Source organism: Mus musculus, chromosome 11, assembly GCF_000001635.26.
Source record: "Mus musculus strain C57BL/6J chromosome 11, GRCm38.p6 C57BL/6J".
NCBI classification, from domain to species: Eukaryota; Metazoa; Chordata; class Mammalia; order Rodentia; family Muridae; genus Mus; species Mus musculus.
The window spans coordinates 118051503-118066254 of NC_000077.6; the positions used below are offsets into that span (position 1 = coordinate 118051503).

General features: G+C 54.4%; 1 protein-coding gene across 4 annotated transcripts in view; it reads right to left on the reverse strand.

Annotated features, from left to right (window-relative positions):
* The window catches only part of Dnah17 (dynein, axonemal, heavy chain 17), a 108997-nt gene that overhangs the window by 29780 nt on the left and 64465 nt on the right, over positions 1–14752 (reverse strand). For all 4 annotated transcript variants that reach the window (XR_388524.4, NM_001167746.1, XM_006534150.4 and 1 more), the window contains 6 exons: positions 8564–8830; positions 6788–6949; positions 5345–5578; positions 4230–4394; positions 1428–1523; positions 1129–1346 (listed from right to left, as the gene is read on the reverse strand). Coding sequence is in view for 3 of the 4 variants with exons in the window: in NM_001167746.1 (NP_001161218.1) it covers positions 1129–1346; positions 1428–1523; positions 4230–4394; positions 5345–5578; positions 6788–6949; positions 8564–8830 (1142 nt within the window). In the remaining variant the exon portion in view is untranslated. The remainder of the gene's footprint in view (positions 1–1128; positions 1347–1427; positions 1524–4229; positions 4395–5344; positions 5579–6787; positions 6950–8563; positions 8831–14752) is intronic.

The window sequence follows — 14752 nt, forward strand, 5'->3', positions numbered from 1 at the left end:
TGGTCCCAGGTTGAGCTAAGGCTTGAAGCCCCGGAGACCCTGAGGGATGGTAGGAGTTTTGCCTGCTCCTGAGAGCCAGGCCCCTGTCACTAGCCGCAGCCCCCCATAGATTTGTGGCCATCAGTCAACATAAGGGCAACACCCCAAACCCTTCCACAAGTAGAGGATGTGACCTGTGGTCATGTAGGCTCAAGACAGATCTCCATGCTGATGAGGTATGTAGAGGCCTGGAGGGCATAGCCCATAAACTTTCCTTCCAGGACATTCCTCCCTGCCAAAGTATTTAACCTCAGGCCTACCATCGGGATTTGCCGTGGGGAGCCATGGAGGCGACCTTTGCCTACAGCGCTGCTGTCTAATCTTCTGTAGAAGGCCTCTCTGCACTCCTAGCCATGACTGCAACCAAGCCGAAGCTTATAATCAAGCCAATGACTCTCCCCATTGGACCAGCTGGAGCTTCCCCCTTTTCTCTCGGGCCACGGGCTAGATCCAGCCCACTGTCCCAGATTCTGTTCGCAGCTCTTCCGAGACTTCCAGCAGTGCCTGGGTGTCCAAGAGCCTGGGAAGCCCACGGCCCCAGCCTCTTCACAGGCCTGGGGACCCCTGAGCCCGCTCCGGATGTCCCTCACCTCAGACTGCGCTTCCTCACCCTCAGAGCAGTGTCCTGGGGCTTCCCTACAGCCCGCACCTGCCCTGGTGACAGTGTGGGGTAAGTGCAGTCAACTTCCTGCGTCCCTCCTCGCCAAGTGGCTGTGCCCTGTGGCAGAGCAGACATGGGACCCAAAACCCTGCAACCTTGCCGTTGTGTTCATGTGTGCCGTGTGTGTGTGTGTGTGTGTGTGTGTGTGTGTGTGTGTGTGTGTGTGTGGTGTGGTGTGTGGCCAGCCGCTCTTTGGGAAGGGCTGACCTCTCCCTGGTCCTGTGGCCCTTGGTTGTCCCCTGTTCAGGTTGTTGGCTGTATGTGGGGGAAGCTGTGGTTTAAATGAGCAGTTGTAGGTCTGTCTGTCCCAGCTCCCTTCCAGTGGGGGACAGAGGTGACAGGGCTCCCTGGACTGAGGCCATCCTTTGCTTGACCGTCCTGCTGCAGCTCCAGGGGGAGAGGCAGCCGAGCCCCGCCCCACCGCGTACTTGAAGGCCTTTAGGCAGGCCTCGGGGATGTGTTCCTTGTCGAACTTCTTCAGCGAGTCCAGGAATGTGTCCACCTTGCCCATCATGATCTTCGCAGCCTTCCAGCTCTTGTCCTTGGGGATCTTGCCCCCAGGCGCTGTCAGGATCATGACAGCAGCTGTGACGTTGACCACAGCGTCTGGCGGGGATCCGAAGGACTTCAGCTCGGTCAGGTTGTTCTGCAGAGACAAGCACATGACCGTCACCCCTGAACACCACATGACCACCCCAGCCCCTTTTCTTTCCACTTCCCGTGTCACCTTGTTCAGGGTGTCCAGGGCCTCTTGTGCTGCCAAGAGCGCTGGCTCGGCCTTGGCCAGGTCTGTTTCACAGGCTTTCTGTTTCTCAGTAACATTCTAGAAGGGAGATAAACGGGGAAAGTTCAGTGTAGGCCTGTCTAAACATCCATGCACATATCCATCCATCCACCCACCCACCCACCTATGCACCCATCCTCCACCCTCCCATCCACCCACCTATCTATTCATCCATCCATTCACCCACCCACACATCCACACACCCGCCCATCCACCCACCCATCCTCTACCCATCCATCTACCCATTCATCCATTCACCCACTCATCTGCCCACTTGTCCATCCGCCTACCTACCTATCTATTCATCTACCTACCCACCCATCCCCCACCTACCTATCTATTCATCTACCTACCCGCCCATCCACCCACCCATCCTCTACCCACTCATCTGCCCACTCGTCCATCTGCCCACCTACCTATCTATTCATCTACCTACCCACCCATCCCCCACCTACCTATCTATTCATCTACCTACCCACCCATCCCCCACCTACCTATCTATTCATCTACCTACCCACCCATCCCCCACCTATCTATTCATCTACCTACCCACCCATCCCCCACCTACCTATCTATTCATCTACCTACCTACCCATCCCCCACCTACCTATCTATTCATCTACCTACCCACCCATCCCCCACCTATCTATTCATCTACCTACCCACCCATCCCCCACCTATCTATTCATCTACCTACCCACCCATCCCCCACCTACCTATCTATTCATCTACCTACCTACCCATCCCCCACCTACCTATCTATTCATCTACCTACCCATCCATCCCCCACCTACCTATCTATTCATCTACCTACCCACCCATCCCCCACCTATCTATTCATCTACCTACCCACCCATCCCCCACCTATCTATTCATCTACCTACCTATCCATCCAAGAAGGGCAGTCAGGAGGATGGGGTGAATGACCTGAACCCCCCTCCTGGCTACAGCCGTGCCCCATTGCTCCTGCGTTCCTCCCACGGGTTACCATGTTGTCTTCGCTGGATACCCCAATCACGAGTGTCTGTGGTGTGCTCACTCACGAGACCAGCCTCCCTTGCCTTGTCTACTTGGCCCTTGCCTCTTGCTCTCAGGTGAGACCGACCATGTGCTAAGGGACTTGGGGTGCTCAGGTGGGATTGGGTCCCTCTATCAGCTGCAGCTCCCGGGACTGAAGGGACACTCCAGCTCTTCTCTCTCCCTCTTCACTTTGAGATCACATTGAAAGATCCTTTCAAAACGAGAGCATTTCAGAACACGTCCCCCATCCCTGCCATTCACATCAGTGAGCATTCGGTCCCTCATGGGAGCACACCGGTGCTCATTCACTCGTGAGCAGGAACATTCACTTGCTCGCTTGCTCACTCGCTCACTCATGGGGGCATCCCTTAGTGTGCTTGGTTGGAAAGGACCCTTAGCCTTCTTGCTAAGGGTGACTGGGTGTCTTTGCACAGGAGCGGCATCTGGGTGACAGGAGAGTGGGGCAGAGGTCACCAGGCCCCAAGTGTGTTGCTGGGCCCTGGGGGGGGGGAGAGGACAGTCTTTTCTCCCTGAGGATCCTTTAGGGACACCCATGGGCATAGCTAAGTGGAGGGGACATAGAGAGCAAAGCTCAGCAGAGGTGGTGGGATAATCCCAGAAGCACCCTACCTAGATGAGGGCTAGGGAGGGAAAAGTGCGGGACGTTAACACATTCCATTGCTGTCATCAGGAAGCGGGCACAAGGTTTTTGTTTAGCCGTGGATCCTGTGTCTAAACCTTGGATCCTATGTCACCTGCTAGCTTAAGACCCTGGAAAATTTTATGGCCCACCCTGAGCCTCAGTTTCTCTATCTACCTGGTGGACTTTTGGTTCTGCAGGTTAAAAGGGGGATGGGGACCCAGCTCCTGGCCATCTAAGCCTGGACCTCCTCCCTGCTCAGCTCTAGGTGGGAGCTACTCAGGCCCTACCTACCTGGCTGGCTCACTAGAGTGTGCCCAGAGTGTGAAGGTCTGCTTGCTGCATGGGTGCCAGCTGCCATCTCCAGACAAAAGGGACAGTAACTGTGGGGACTTGATTTGTCCACGGTTCAGATATGGACCTGAGGACGTTCCCCTGAACCCAATGTCTATAACAGGGAGGTTTGCCCTTGTGGTGGAGGCTGGAGCAGAAGTCACAGCATAAGGACTGGTGATTAGGTGGTGTCCCCTCGACCCTCACACACTCGCAGAACCAAGTACCCCATTCAGATGCAAAGGGAAGCCAGGCCTGGTGACACAGATCTGTACTCCCCACCTCTTGAGATGCTGAGGCACGAGGGAGGGTTGCCAGTTCGAGGCCAGCAAGGGCAACTTGGTGAGATTCTGTGTCAGAAGAGGGTTAGGGATGCGATTCCATGGTTCAGCCAGCACTTTGCGTGTGTGACGTCCTCGGCTCAGTCTCCAGTGCCCCTCCCCCCAAACCAGAACAACACACAAAGCAACAACACAGCAAAGATGAAGACGAATCGGGTGAGGTGCCGGGGCCAGGCCGGGCTGCAATGGAGATAGTGCAGTGGAGGGGCTCCCCGTGAGGGGCTCCCACAGAGCCTGGCTGTCTGTGGGCATTCTCTAAGTACCCTCTTAGAATCCAGCCTGAGGTCGGGTAGGGCCTTCTTTCCTGGGGTTCCCCGGGTTGGGCAGTTTGTCCTTGTATGACTGTCTCAGCCGGAATCCTGTCTGTGGACGGCACCTGAGCCCTCAGGGAGGCAGACACACAAGACCCACCTTGTTGATGACCTCCACCTTCATCTCCTCCTCGTCCGCAATGGCTTTCTCCTTGCTGACCTTCTCCGTCTCCACACCCACCACCTGGATCAGCTTGTCTGCATTCTCATTCTTCTGCTTCAGCTCAGTCTCCTGCACGGCCAGCTTGGCCTTTAGGTCGTCCACCTAGGGAGGGAGGAGCCAGGAGGCTGCCTAGCGAGGCTGGCCCGTGTGCTGCTTGCCCTTAGACTCAGGAGAGCAGCCGTGGTGCCCCCAACTCCCAGGGACTCTCTGGAGTCTTTTCAATATATCGAAGGAAATCTTATATCGAGGAAAGTGTTTACAGGGAACTACATATATCTAAGACATAGTCCTGGTATGCTAGGAGTCAAGGTGACCAGATTCAAAAATGTCAACTTAACTTGGGATTGGGGGACAGGGGTGCATAAGGGTGTGATCCAAGCACTTGGGGGGCAGAGGCAGGAAGACCAAAGTTCAAGGTTAGCCTGGTCTATATGGCGAGTTCCAGGCCAGACAGGACTATGAAAAAAAGTGTGACCCCTTAATAAAAGTTGTAAGTTGAGAGATTGTCCTGGGGTGCGGGTGGGGGAGGGTGATTAAAGTCCTGCGTGTTGGTTGAAGTGGGAGAGAAGCTGAGACTGGGGGCCAAAAACTCCTGAGAGCTGGTGAGGCCCATCTTGGCCCAACCTAGGCAGGAAGGAGGAGGCAGGGGGGCTGTGGCGGTGCAGTAGCCGGACTCCGCAGAGAGGGTGTTTCAAGCCATGCAGGAACCTTGATGATCAATGTGGCATGACAGGGAGGCCTGCACGCAGCCTGTAAGCAGGCGCCCAGTGTGAACAGTGTGCAGCATCACATGCATTTTCCTGGGCTGCCCTGGACATGGGTGCGGCGCCCTCACGTGTGCCCATTTTAGTGCTGATGTCATCAGAGCGCTTCGCACCTGTGGCTTTGATGGCACACCCCAGTCCTCCAAATATTGGAGTCAGGCTCATCTTGCTGCGTGGGATGACTGTGCCCACAGTGTGACTGCCCCCCCCCAACCCCCCCCCCCCCCATGGAAGGCCTGCTCCAGTGAGAAGGTTCTACGGCAGGGGCTTGAGCCCCAGGGCTCCTACCTGAGAGGCCGTGCTCTGCAGCTTCATGAGGCCGTTCTCCAGCCGCTCAATCTTGGCGACCAGCTCCATCCTCTTCTTGGCCAGCAGGTTCTGATAGAGTTTGATCTGCTCTAGAAAGGTCTTGGGCGTGGTGTAGTTGTAGCGCCTCTCAATCGTCAGGTATATCTTGGACATCTCGTTGACGGTGGTGTGCACGTAGGCCATGAAGAGGCTGATGGAGGTCTTCACCTCAGGCTGAAAGCAGGAGAGATGGCACAGGCTGGGCTGGTCATCCCTGGGCCTGCACAACACACCGTGGAGGGCCCAGGAGGAGAGGAGCCAGCCATTGTGGGCCCTAGCAGACTCACTCAAACCCTGGGTTCGAGTTCAACCAAGGCCTGCCTTGTCTCAAATGTCAGGTGCGGGAGAGGGGCCAAGCAGACGGCTCGGTCGGTAAAGTGCATTGCACATGTGAGGGGCTGAGTTCGATCCCAGAATCCATGGAAAAAATGTCCAATGTGGTGGTGTGTGTGTACCATCCCAGGACTGGGGAGCTGGAGACATCCCTGGAGCTGGCTATCCAGCCAGTCTCTACAGAGTCAGCATGTTCCAGGGCAGAGAGAAACCTTTTCTCCAAGGAAGTGCATTATGTTTCTGAAGATGGTACCCAGGGAATCCTCTGGCTTACACATGTGTGTGTATACACACACACACCCACCTTCAGAGGCTATCAAAGATGTCTCAGTGGGTAAAGCAACTTGCTATCAAGCCTAAAGACCTGAATTCAATCCCTTGGGGCCCACCCTCAAGTTTCCTCTGACCTCCATCACCTGCAGTGTGGCATGTGTGTGCCACCCCCAACATACACATATACATACGCACACAGCAATTTTTTTAAGGAGAAAGAACTAAAAAGATATAAGGGGGAGCAACACCCCTTAAGCTGGGCAGAGTGTCAGGTGACTTTGAGTCACTACAGATTTTATTCTGGTGCCTGGGACCCAGCAGAGCCTATCGTCTGACACATGTGTGCACACATTCCCATGCTTGAATACTGGGAAGGTTTGGTTTTGGTGGTGGTGGTGGTGTTTGAGACACTGTCTCGTGTAGCCCAGCCTGGCCTCAGACTTGTTGCCAGGCTAAGGCTGGCCCCTGGACTGGCCACCCTATCTCCATCTCACTAGAGAGCATGCTTTCTTATGCCAGCTGCATCAGAGGCATTGCCGGGCATTTCCTCTGCTGGATCCCTGGGCTTGGCGACTCTCTGACATCTGCCATTCTCCCTGGGGACAAGCCCTTGGAGCTTTTGGCCCCCAAGTGGTCCAAGCACCCCGTTTCAATCTCCGTTGGTTTGCTACTGTGCTCACTCATGCTGTAGCCCTGGTCAGCACCCTTGGCCATTCCCGCTTAGAAGGATGCCTGTGCGAGGGACTGAAGCCCCGATCTGGGCTCGCACTGCCTCACCTCAATGCCCTCTGTTTCCTCCAGGAAGCGAGCACTGACAGATACCAAAGCGTCTTCTGGCCACTCGTGGAACCAGTTGATGGCTGTGCAGTTGACCACAGCAGGGAACTTCCGGGCTCGCACACGCAGGACAGAGCCCACGGGGGAGAAACACAGAATCACCTGGGTGTGGGAGAAAGCAAAGTCTGTGCGGGGTGCAGAGGTTAGGTCTGTCGTTCCTGCTCACTGCTCTCCAGGCCTCAGTGTCCACTGGGGGAGGGGCACCTCTGCAGAGGGGTGCGAGGCATGGCCGGGTACAGCTCCACAGTTCTAACTAGTGCCGTGAAGTGCCGGCTGGCCCCACACCTGGCTGGCTGAGGGCAGGGTGGGGAATGGGTCTGCACCCGGCAGATGAGGTTTGACAACTGGGGGCTGGGATTTTAGCTGGGCATGGAGCATCTCCTTTAGGCCCAGAAGACGGATCTCCAGACAGGGCACTGGCTTCCTGGGCTCTCCTGATGGGTGGGGACATTGCTTCTCATAGACTCAGCCTCCCCTTGCTTGCTCTGGCCCTTTCTTTCAGGGCACGCAGTGTCTGGCTGGGTAGAAGGGGCTGCGCTGTGTGGATCAGCAGAATGGCTTGGCTTCCCCCTCTCTCTAGAGATATGGCATCGGCGACCCTTGGTGGCCAGGGCCTTACGGGCAGTGGGAACAGGCAGTAGCCATCAGGAGCTCATCTGTGTGAGCCAGAGAGGGACGTTGAAGAGGGAACCGTTGTCTTATGGAATCAGCAGGGAACACGTGACCACAGAATCTCTGAATGGCAGAGGGGTTGGCTCCCTCTGCCTGAAGCCAGTCTTAGGAAGCTTTGCCTGCTTTTCCACAGGACAAGAGCTTCTTATGCATGTTTGTATGTGATGCGTGAGCTACCAAAGGACAGCTTTGCAGAGCGGGTCCCCTCCTTCCGACTTCATGTGGGTCCTGAGAATTGAACTCAGGCCATCAGGCTCACGTGGCAAGTGGGTTTTACCTACCCTAGCCATCGCTGTCCCAAGGTGTGCTCTGTCATTTATAAAAGTTATTATTTGCAAGAGATTATGAGACACACACAGAGAGGGGGGGGAGGGAGAAAAGGAGGGGGGAGGGAGAGAGGGAGGGAGGAAGGGAGAAAGGGAGGGAGGGAGAGAGAGAGAGGGAGAGAGAGAGAGAGATTGATTGATTGAATGATTATGAATGTGAGTACGGGTACCTCCAGAGCCAGAAGAAAGTTTTGGTTTGGTGTGGGTGCCCTGGAGCTGGAGTTATGGTGGTTGTGAGCTACCTGATGTGGGTGATAGGAATGTAACTCAAGTCTTCTAGAAGAAGGGCCAGTGCTCGCTCGCGCTCTCTCTCTCTCTCTCCCCCTTTCTCCCTCTCTCTCTCCTTCCCTCTCAGCCCTCCCTCCCTCTCTCTTTCTCTCCTTCCCTCTCACCCTCCCTTCCTCTCTCTCTCTCCCCCTCTCCCTCCCTCCCTCTCTCTCCCCCTTTCTCTCTCTCTCTCCTTCCCTCTCACCCTCCCTCTCTCGGTATTCAATCTGTTTACACTTGAAGTGTTCATCTACACAAGGCTTCCTCCAGCCTGAGGTACCTCTGGCATCCCCTATGGAAAGAACTCCAGGCCCCTGCTCCTCAGCTGCTCCCCATTGTCACCATCCTCTCCTCATCTGGGCACAAATAGTCTCAACCCTACAGAGACAGACCCAGGCTACTGGAGGAAGGGAGCCGAGCCCCGGAGCACCCGTGCAAGGTGGAATCCTACCTTGAGCTGCCTGCGTACTTTCTCGATGAAGAATTTCCAGCATGCCTCTCGAGTGTCGGCTATACCGAGGGACTTCACCTGTGGCCGCATGGAGGAGATGATGTTTTCAAGGTCTTCGTCCCCAAACAAGCCTGGGATTTCCCCGGAGGCCAGCAAGTCATTGATCAGCACCAGGAACTGCTCCTCGGCCACCTGGGAGTCCGTCATCAGGAACACCGAGGGCACGTTCTTCACCGCAGACTTGATGTACTGGGTAGCCAGGTCCATCTGGATCCAACAAGGACAGTGGAGTCAATGTCCTCCTTTGGGGGGGGCATTCTCCATATTCACTTAACAAGGACACAATGTGAGCCACACTGGTCTATGGAAGAGGCCCGAGACCTCGAGGGGAACACAGCCACACTCCTGGCAGCCAACAGCCCGGCTGCCTGGTGATGGTCAGATGAGCCTGTCCTGGGTGTAGGGTTGGTCCTCAGGAAGGAAAGAAGGCAGGCTTGTGGTATGGGCACAAACCTGAGGACATCACACTTCAGTCACTCACTACAGGACAGAATCGGAGAGTCTGCTTGCTTGAGGTTCTAAAGCCGTCACAGCCATAGAGAAGAAGGGGGAAGGGAGAGGCAGGTGCCAGGGCTGAGGAAGGGGAGGGGGAGGCTCAACTTCAAGGTTTTTTTGTTGTTGTTATTTTATTACGTTTTAAAGTGTGTGTGTGTTTGTGTGTATTTGCCACAGCACATGAGTGGAGGGTCAGAGCACAGCTTGTGGGAATCACCTCTCTCTACCACGTGGGGCCCCAGGATCGAACTTAGGAGCACTGGGCCATCTCTCCTGCCATGTGGGTTGTAATGTAGGGTATCATGCATCCCTGAGCTTGGTGAGGCTTGTGTAGCTGAGGTTGATCTTGAACTCTCGATTTTCCAACCTCCCCTTCCCAAGTGCTGGGGTTGCAGGTGGCTTAGCTTTTTAAGACCACGAGGCTTCTGGAGACAGACGGTTGGCTGACAGAGACACAGACACACACAAGACAGGGGTCAAGGGAAGACTCTGATGTGGAAATAAATGAAACATATTCCCACTCGGGTCTCAGGACCTAGCCCTGGGAGGAGTGACCAGTCCCCAGAGTGGCCTGACCATGGCATTCTCCTTCCATACACCTGGGAGGGTTTAATGAAGTAACTGTGCCTTCACCAGTGACCCCTCACGGCTCTCTTTGGGAACTCCAGCCCTGCCTCCACGACCCCCTTCGTGCCTTCAAAACCAGCACCACCTGGGTGGCTCTTAGCCGTTAACTGAGTTTGGCTGCCAGCGTGAGATGCAGCCGTGGCCCACTCTGAAGCTTGTGTGGCTCAGGAGTTACCCCGAGAAGCCTTCACCTCAGTAATGCTGGCCTTAATTACAGCCAGTTCTCCAGCCTCTGCAGACCAGTACCGATTGTCCCCACAGAGGTTTAGCTGCAGAGGCGCTGTTCTCTTGTGAATCGTAGCCAATTCTTCACTGCCAGGTGACAGGCTCTCAGCTCAAAATATCACACACACATGGCCCTGGTAAAGTCTTTAATCAAACTTCCTGCTGAAACGTCACAAGTCGGGCCTCACCGTCTTAGCACTCCGACCTTCCAAGATCCCACAGATCAGCTCACTGATCTCTGGGCATTCAGTGACCTTTCCAGCCCAAAGTTCAAATGGCACCCCAATCCTCACCAAAACCACACAGGTCTGTTGCAGGAATACCCCCCAGCCTGGTACCAAACACACAGGCCTGTCACAGTGGATACCCCACAGCCTGGTACCAAACACACAGGCCTGTCGCAGTGGATACCCCACAGCCTGGTACCAAACACACAGGCCTGTCGCAGTGGATACCCCACAGCCTGGTACCAGCTTCTGTGTTTAAGGTTTCTTTTTTTCCCCAACATTTTTTTTATTAGATATTCTCTTCATTTACATTTCAAATGCTATCCTAAAAGTCCTCTATACCCCCCCCCCCCTTCCTGCTCCCCTACCCACTCACTCCCACTTCTTGGCTCTGGCGTTCCCCTGTACTGGGGCATATAAAGTTTGCTAGACCAAGGGGCCTCTCTTCCCAGTGATGGCCGACTAGGCCATCGTCTGCTACATATGCAGCTAGAGACACGAGCTCTGGGGGTACTGGTTAGTTCATATTGTTGTTCCACCTATAGGGTGGCAGACCCCTTCAGCTCTTGGATACTTTCTTTAGCTCCTATATTGGGGGCCCTGTGTTCCATCCAATAGATGACTGTGAGCATGCACTTCTGTATTTGCCAGGCACTGGCAAAGCCTCAAAGGAGACAGGGTCCCTTCAGCAAAATCTTGCTGGAATATGCAATAGTATCTGCGTTTGGTGGCTGGTTATGGGATGGACCCCCAGGTGGGGCAGTCTCTGGATGGTCCATCCTTTCGTCTTAGCTCCAAACTTTGTCTCTGTAACTCCTTCCATGGATATTTTATTCCCTATTCTAGGGAGGAATGAAGCATCCACATGTTGGTCTTCCTTCTTGATTTTCTTGTGTTTTGGAAGTTATATCTTGGGTATTCTAGGTTTCTGGGCTAATATCCACTTATCAGTGAGTACATATCAAGTGACTTCTTTTGTGATTGGGTTACCTCACTCAGGACGATATCCTCCAGATACATCCATTTGCCCAAGAATTTCATAAATTCATTCTTTTTAATAGCTGAGTAGTACTCCATTGTGTAAATGTACCACATTTTCTGTATCCATTCCTCTGTTGAGGGGCATCTGGGTTCTTTCCAGCTTCTGGCTATTATAAATAGGGCTGCTATGAACATAGTGGAGCATGTGTCCTTCTTACCGGTTGGAACATCTTCTGGGTATATGCCCAGGAGAGGTATTGCGGGATCCTGTGGTAGTACTATGTCCAGTTTTCTGAGGAACTGCCAGACTGGTGTTTAAGGTTTCTATTGCTGTGCTAAAACCCCTTGAGCAAAAGCAGCTTGGCACACACCTTTAGTCCCAGCACTTGGGAGGCAGAGGCAGGTGAATCGCGCCCAGATCCACCGTAGCAGGGAGACTCCGCCCCCTCATGGGGAGCTGGGCCCTCCTGCATCAATCAGCAACCAAGAACATCCACCGCAGGCCAACCTGACTGAACATTTTTCTCTCTTCCTTATAGTGCTTGGCTTGGAACCAGAGACCTTGTGTTGTGTTGTACACTAAGCTACAGGCAAGGGTTGTTTGTTGTTGTTGTTTGGTTTTTTTAGATTGGGTCTCACTACAACCTGGAACCCTCAGGACTTTTGTCTCTTGCTATAGAGAGAATCTCTTGTGCACTGTGTAAAAGCATTTACCTGTCCCCCCTCCTCCCAAGCCTATGGCCAATGACCTGAGGCAGGAAATATGAGGTGGGAATTGGGGGTGGGGAAGGAGGAGGGAGAAGGAAGAGGGAGGAGGAAGAGGAGAGAGGAGGAGGGAGAGGAATTCTGGGAAATACTCAGGCACGGGAGACTGACCTCGAATGCTGGAGACAGACTCACAGAACTGAGACGGTAACCAGCCATGTGGCATTCAGAGAACAGAATAAACTGGATTATTGAGATATGAGCTTGTTGAAGAACAGAGCCTAGGTTATTGGCCTAAGCATTTGTATAAACAAAGTCTCAGGGTGGCAGTCTTGGGGAACTTGTATGTGGGTGGGAAAGCCCACAGTAGCATCTTGCCTTCTAAGTGTTGGGATTACAGGGACAGGCCGCCACACCAGGCCCGGTTTCTTGTTAGCAAGCCCCACCAGGCCCTGTAATTCTCCACTAGGTCTTGGCCCCGAGTGGCTAGCTCGCCCACTGCGTAGGAACCCAAGTCGCTGAACTCTCCGGGGCTAGAGAAGCTTCAAGGGCTTCGTCGTTGGGGGCCAATTGGTGGTCAGAAGCTAATCATTTTTGAAAGTAAGAGAAAAAGCTCTGAGTTTGGAAAAGCCAAGGCTGCCGGGACGTTCTCCACAGTGGTGACCTCGAGACCAGCCTCAGGGTGAGGGCCGGATCCGGGACACAGGTTTCATCTTTCAGAGCACCCAGCCCTGTGGCTCAGTGATGAGTGTCCGAATCCAGCATTCACTCCCCAAAGCAGGAAGGACAGTAACCGTTTCCAGGCGACGCTCCGGAAGCAGCTGCTAGCAGGGCAGCCCCCGCAGTCCACAGGCCGGCCAGCTGAGATGAGTTTCTGGCAAGTGAGGGGCTTTGAATTTGGGTGACTGGCAAAAGCCAGGGCCCTGCCCACTGAGTGCTACGGCCAAGATGGCAGATTCTGAGAAAGGTGTTGGGCCACGGAAGTCTGGGGACGCCGCTGCCAGGCAGCTCCCTCCTGAGAGAAACCTCTTTACCTGCATCCTTTTGGGAATTCTGTCTGCCAGGTGCTCCTGGAGAACCCACCACAATCAAGACCACAGGGCATTTTTACCCTCACTGATGCCTGCCCAGAACCACTTCATCTTTGACCATGTAGCCCGCTACACTGACCTAAAGCCTGACCCTGTCCCTCATCTCTGCTGATTGGTGCTCTGTCCAGTGTCTTGGCCTGCACGTCTGGCATGCTGGACATGCATGAAGTCTGTCCTTCCTCTGGGCCACCATTACTACACTTTTCCCCCCTCACAGTCTCCACCTGGCTCTCCCACTCTGTGGCACTTCCTGATCTTATGTGGGCCATGTTTACGGGCCATCTCCCGTGGGCCTGCCACACTTCCCCCACAGGCCGGCATCAATATCCCTGTTTCTTCCATGACTCTTTTTCTAAAACAGGTCAGACCTGCCCTCTCTTTGCTCATGCATCTTTCTTGGGACAGAGGCCAGTGGTTCCCATGTGGTGCCCTGAGTGCTTCCAAGTAAACTTCCAAATCTTCACCTCGCCTATCTTTAGTCTCTGGTGGGTACCTGCCACTTCCAGGAGTCACCTTAAAGAACAGCGGCACGACACCAGGAACACTAGGGCACCTGGTCAACTCTGCACCACGCCACCACTGTAAGACAGATTAACCGCTCCCCTCCTAAGGCATGGGGTCTCCTCCCCAGCTTTTTCTCCACTCTTAGCTTTGGGTCTGCAGAGGGAGGAAGCTAGCCCCACGCGGGTGTGGGGTGACAGGTTTCCAGACCACAGTTACAGTGCTACTGTGGCTGATGTCCACTAGTAAAGGACTGGATGCCCGCTATTGGCTGTAAAGCAAAGACCTGGCAGTAAAGTCCCCATAGGGAAGGAGTACAAGCTGGTGGGTAGATAGGCAGAATCTTAGAAAACATTGGCTCTTGGGGACGCGGTTTAGACAGCTCTTGAGTTGGCGTGGTAACATCACGGAAGACAAACACGTGAGAGAGGGAACGGTGCAGAAAGCTTCAAGTGGGAGGCCCTGCCCCTTCACACTAGAGTTTGAAGGCAGAGTTGACTAGTCATGCTATACGCAGAATGGAAGCCACCAGAATGTACGGGGAATGGTTCAAAGGTTGTGGTTCCTGGTCCACACTCCTGATCCCTGCAGCCCCCACCAGTGCTTCCTGTCCCCTTCAGAGCCTCATCTGCACCCCGCATCCGAGACACCAAGCTTTCCAAGCTTTCCCTCTGATAGAGCGAGGGGATTGCTGTATCTGCTGTGGGGAGCATCCTCTAGGGCCTTCCCGGGCTGCTCGGGCATCACCCAGGCCCTGCAGAGGCAGCTCCAGCACGGACATAGACAGATACGACTGTGTAGTGTGCCCTGATCAATTTCAGGTCTCTTTGCCTGCACTCTGACAACTTGCTCCGGCTTAATAGTGCTTGACTGGCACATGCTCCCTGTGAGACCAACTTTCGGGAAGGAGGAATCAATGGGAGGGCTCAGCGGCGGGCCTGGGGCACAGCAGATCTGCTCCACCGTGGTGGACTCAGTCAATTCAGGATGACCAGACCCGGCATGAGGCTAAAAGTGGCTCTGAATTCTTTAATTCAGAGAACTGGGGGCAACCGTGTATACCCAGTGACCAAGGCAGGAATCTCAAGGCTCTCCCTCGGGCCTCTACACTTCCCTGCGTGGTCTCCGCTCTGCCCTCTTCTGCTGAGGCCAAACATTGGGTAATTAAGACACGCTGCTTTGCTCTTGTCACCCTGTATCCTGGCCCTTTTTGGAGGGCACCGGTGACATCTGGTGTCTTTCCTGATTGGCCTCTCTTTGGGGAGGGGTGTGGTGGG